The sequence below is a fragment of the Hyposmocoma kahamanoa genome, unplaced genomic scaffold, assembly GCF_003589595.1.
Source record: "Hyposmocoma kahamanoa isolate Upper Pololo Valley unplaced genomic scaffold, ASM358959v1 62, whole genome shotgun sequence".
Taxonomy (NCBI): Eukaryota; Metazoa; Arthropoda; class Insecta; order Lepidoptera; family Cosmopterigidae; genus Hyposmocoma; species Hyposmocoma kahamanoa.
Window position 1 is genome coordinate 13092931 of NW_020653850.1, and position 5700 is coordinate 13098630.

General features: G+C 35.3%; 1 protein-coding gene across 1 annotated transcript; it reads right to left on the reverse strand.

Moving 5' to 3' along the window:
- Positions 1–1025: 1025 nt before the first annotated feature.
- LOC113229782 (tyramine/octopamine receptor-like) lies at positions 1026–2378 on the reverse strand. The gene has a single exon (XM_026463463.1). It carries the CDS (start codon positions 2376–2378, stop codon positions 1026–1028), a length of 1353 nt encoding a protein of 450 aa, XP_026319248.1.
- Positions 2379–5700: the final 3322 nt, after the last annotated feature.

The window sequence follows — 5700 nt, forward strand, 5'->3', positions numbered from 1 at the left end:
TTGCATCAGCTCTGGTTTCCTTTCTTTTCTTACCATTTTCTTAACCCGTTCGTGCATAGTACTGAAATTATACTGCGCTCAAAAACGTCACCACTTTTCTATATTTTATTAAAATTAAATCATTTAAATAAAATTAAAAAAATCTAAAAGTTGAGTTATTTGTTACTACGACTGCAATCACCAGCTGAAGTATGGTCGCTTCTTATACTATACCCAGTATAAATTACATTAGTATAACTGTTAGCCTTCTTTCTTTATCTCACAACTTTAGGGTTTGCAGATACACTATTTAAAAATAATAACAACAATCCAAACGACAAAACTATTGAATTTAAACTGTATTTAGATATAGGAAATGAAACTGTTTTTCTGGATTTAAGTCGCGTATATTTGTTTTATCAAACAAATCGACGTTTCGGGCCCTTTACAAGTCCCATGGTCACGGTTGACTTCGGTCGTCGGTTTGTTTAAAAAAACAAATATACGCGATTTAAATCTGGAAAAATAGTTTCATTTCCTATGTGTAACAATTGCGAAAACCTAAGAACTCGATATGTATTTAGATACGTCACAATATGTAGGTAAGATCTTATAAATGAACATATAGTTAAAAATGTAACAATACTTAATGTAGAGAGCCAATTAGAAGCTGTGTCAACGCTTGAAGTTGTCGACGCAACTAACAAGGTTTATTCTCGACCGCACTTCAGTCGTCCGACTACAAACAATTAACGTGGATTCACCAGTATACAACTACACAATGAAACCCGTACGTCGTCTACCAATAACCTTTATTTCTGTTAGAGCTAAACAATAACAGAGGACGGTTGTGGCTGTAAATATTTGCATGTATGATAATAAATGGTTATTCATTTAATAAGATTTCAAGTGTAAATTTATTTTACCTATGGAATAAATAATCTTTGATTTTGACTTGACTTTGACTTATTATTTATTTACGTTGTTAATAGATACTCATATAGAAATATTAAACTCAAGTGCATTTTGTTCCACATTCGCAAAGTTCACTCTCCAAATCCTAATAACTTTTTAAAGGCTTTACGAAAATCCAAGTTGAAAATTGTGTAAATAATCGGATTAACCGTAGAGTTCACGTAACCTAACCACGTTATGAAATTTATGAGCTTGTTGCTTGGGCAACACCATGGACAAAAAGGCAATAGCATGTACATTAAGAAGAATGGAAGCCAACAAATCACAAAGACTCCCATTATGATTCCGAGTGTCCGAGCAGCCCGACGTTCCTTCGACAAGGATATCTTTTGTTTTTGCTCAATAAACTGATGAACCACATCACCGCTTTTATTAACACTGGCCAACAATGGTTTCTCTTTTTTTGACTTCTTTTGGCTCATTCTCTTTATAGATCCAACCATTTTTCTCTTGCAACTCTCTGTTGTCACCTGCTGAATATCGAATTCTATTCCCTGTCGAGTTATTGGATCATTTAATAACAGAAGAGGCATGAAAAAGTTCTTTTTAATGTCCATGAAAGTTTTTCTGTGGCGTTGATTTACACTTTCTCCACTATCGGATTCATTTTCTGATTCTTCTTTATTCTCTTGGCTCTCTTCTTCAACGTTGATCACTGGCCTTCTCCTATAAATCCGAGCTGCTAAATTTCGGCGTCGCAATCTTTGCTTAGCCGCTGCGTATATCTTGTAATAAACGATCGTCATTATTACCAATGGGATAAAAAATGATCCAAACGAAGAATAGACAACGTAACTCGGCTCGGATGTTAGTTGACACGGGGTTTCAGTTGTAAACTCATCCGGCCAATCGTTCCAGCCAAGCAAAGGTGGAGAGCTTATGATAAGAGATACAATCCATACTCCTGCTATTTGTAAAACTACTCTTTTTAAGCTTCTTTTATGTGCATAATTTATGGGATCTGTTATTGCCCAATATCTGTCTAGTGCTATGGCACAGAGATTTAGAATTGACGAAGTGCAGGACATTATATCGGACGTGAGCCACATCTTACACAAATGTTTACCCCACAGCCATCGTCCAAATGTGGAATAGGCAACATTAAGCGGCATCACCAATACCGCAACTGCTAAATCAGCTACTGCTAATGAAACTATAAAAAAGTTCTGTACTATTCTTAAAGGTTTATGAGTAAATACACCTAGTATTACTAGGATGTTTCCAAATACCGTACCTAGAATTACCGTGCACAGTATTGACACTGTGGCCAGTGCCTCCCATTCGGGAATTGCAGTGTGAAATCCGAAACTTGAGTTGTATAGAAAGTTTGAAGCATCGCAGGTCACTTCTGACTTTGTGAAGACTGAATTTTCCAAGAAATCCGACTCGTTATACAAATAGTCGTTTAAAGCTGTTAAATTCATTGTTAATTTCAGTTTCTCTTCAATTATTATTATTTTGTTCCAATGTTGGTCTGAAACAAGAAAAATTTTATAGATAAACACACGGAAATTACCTCAAATTACACAATAAGTAGTAACTTATGTACCGGTATACACGTTGTACGTGTATACGTTGGAAAATCCTATAAGTTTAGATCTGGTTATATTTGGGCGCTGTACAGAATCCCTCTAAAAAACCCGATATGTGTAGATACCGTCTATTTTGTTACACAATATCCTCCAACCATCACGTAATGTCGATTACAAATCCGTGAATTCGATTTACGAAACCCAAACGAGTTAATGAATCGTGCTTCATTAGCAAATGTAGTTACCTACCTAAATTATGTAATTTGATTAGGCAGCACTATAACCATATTATTGATCCTTGTTTCACTTAATTAAGCCAATTTTCTGGATATCGACAGGAGCACCTCCTTAGTTACTCTTCTACTGTCTAGGAGATGGACAACAGAATCTTTCAGTGCTTTATTGCAGCATTTTACAATTTTACAGCTAATGCAAATTCACTTGCCAATCGTGTTAAGTATAGGCAAATCTACCGAAAACGATCTTTATCCTGCAATAAGCAGATTGGAAAGATGGACGGCCGATGGTCCCAAAATATAATTCAACGAGTCTGAGCGATTTGAAGTTTGTTTTCGTCGGTTTCAAAGGAGAGACTCACGCTGTGGAGCCGCCCGCGACTGACTGAAACACAAGAGCGAGTTTTCTTAAAACTTGAGAGAAGAGCACTATGTTTTTCGGCTTGTGCACAAAATACAACTACGTACAACATGTGGAGAGAAACACGTCTGACCTATTTTGTTACACGTACATATTTATCTTTCACGAGAAAAGACATATAGCGGCAGATTTTTTATTATTTCATTACTTTTTTCGGACTCTTTTTTTTTCACATCCTACACAATAGTATTTTTTCTACTCCTGTACTTTAATATGTCCATTAATTGCCTCTGCCACGCAGAGGTCCCAAGTTCAATTCCCGGGCCGGGAGACTTATTTGTATGGCCTACATTTATTTCTCCCTTGAGTTTGGGTGTAATTTGTGGTTGTCTATGTGTGTGTCCATGGCACCCTCGACACAGGTTTTCCCCAGTGCTGGGCTATGTTGAGTGTGTACATTATTATTATTATTTTCCTGATTTTTCGCTTGTTAGCTGGTTTGAGCGACACTTGCGGACCGAAATCAAGTAAATGCATCATGTCTATGTGGACGGTGGTGGTGGTGGGTAACAAAAGCCTACTTCGTCCTCTTTCACCTGCAATAATTAATAATAATAATAATATTTTAGGCCTTGGGATAGGCGAGAGTCTAAAATAGATAATACTTATACAAAGATGATCTTTTTAGTTGGTCTGTTTAGGCGGTCTACCACAAAACACGAAAGATTGATCGAAGATCGTGAATTAATATTTAAATATTTGTATACCACGGAAAAATGTCAGCTATCGTATCAAATTTTAACATTACATCAAAAAACTGACATCTGTGTTGTACGTAAGAGCTTCGTTGATGACGAATTCACGTAGATATTTCGTGGTAGACCTCCTGAACCAAAATTTTATTGTTTATAGTACTAGCTACTAAACTAGATTTATGAAATTATAATTGACATATTAAAATACTGGAGTAGAAGAATATTATTAACTTTTTTACTTTACTACCCAATTACTTATCTGAATGAGGTTAATAAAACGGTTGATACGCGATTTTATTAAAAAATAAAATATCATCCTAGGAGAGGTAAGAAAAGCCGTACCTAAAAATTTTAACGAAAACACAAGTTTAAGAACGAAAGTCCTATAGGGTTTTTCAATAAGAACTTTGTTTTGTAAATCAAAATAAAACAATAAATTTAGATGACAATGATTCAAATTTTTATTGTATTAATAAAAGTAAGGTTTGGCAATTATTAATGAAAAATGATATCTGATAAATGTCCACCACGACCACAGTTACAGATGTCGATTCTTTCCATAAAGTTTTTAATCACTTTTTGAGAAAATGGTTAGTCTATTTGGTTAATCACTTCAAAAATTGTGAGTTTTAAGGCTGCAATCAATTCGATTGGCTCCGTATAGACTCTGTCTTTAACATAACCCCATAAAAAATAATCCAGCGGTGTTAAATCATATGATCGAGCTGGCTACTTAACGGCTGAATTTCGTGAAATTATCGGGAAATTTGGTTTGCAATAAATTAATTCATTGTTTCGGTGGCAATGTGACTTGTGCCGTTGGCATTGGGCCGTTTTTTTTCGAAAATTCGGCTGGAAATGCGGTAACGGTGAATGGATCACGCTATCGCGAGATGTTAACAACTCAATTTTGGCCTAGCATTGATGACATGGATATCACTGACATGTGGTTTCAACAAGACGGTGCCACATGTCACACAGCCAATGAGACGATCAATTTATTGCAAACCAAATTTGCTGATCGCGTAATTTCCCGAAATTCAGCTGTTAAATGGCCAGCCAGATCGTGTGATTTAACACCACTGGATTATTTTTTGTGGGGCTATCTTAAGGACAGAGTCTATACGGAGCCAATCGAATCGACTACAGCCTTAAAACTCAAAATCCGTGATGTGATAGCCGAAATAGACCCGACATTTTGCCAAAAAGTGATTAAAAATTTTGATGAAAGAATCGACTTCTGTCAGCGTGGTCGTGGTGGACATTTGCCAGATATCATTTTTCATTCATAATTGCCGAACTTTTCTCTTTGTAATACAATAAAAATTTGAATCATCTTCATCTAAATTTTTTGTTTTATTTTGTTTTAGAAAACAAAGTTCTTGTTGAAAGACCCTTTATAAGCACACGTGAAAAAACTGCGTATGAAGTTCTCCATGACTCTAAACTAGTTTAAACGAAGTAAACAAATATGTAATTTATTCTTACCTATTTTTGTATTGCGTAACATTTGTCTGAGACCGCAACCTCTCGATCAGAATATAAGTAATAGAAGACGTGTATATTTTAGCTACAAATTCCTCATGTTTCATCTCATGGAAAACTTTATAGTTTCCGGAAGTACAGGTGAAATCGTATCAGACGCGCCTATAATATGCTTTTGCAATGGATGTATTAGAGAATGGAAAAAACTTTAAGCCTATTCTATACTACATTCTGCTTCACCTAGTATTAATCCTAGTACTAAATTTAGACCATGTTTTATAATAAGACAGTAACACCTCTTTCATCATTTTTTACTAAAAGTAAAACGATACGTTCAAAATCACCCTACTGAATGAAGCTGTAAATAATTTTTGTTT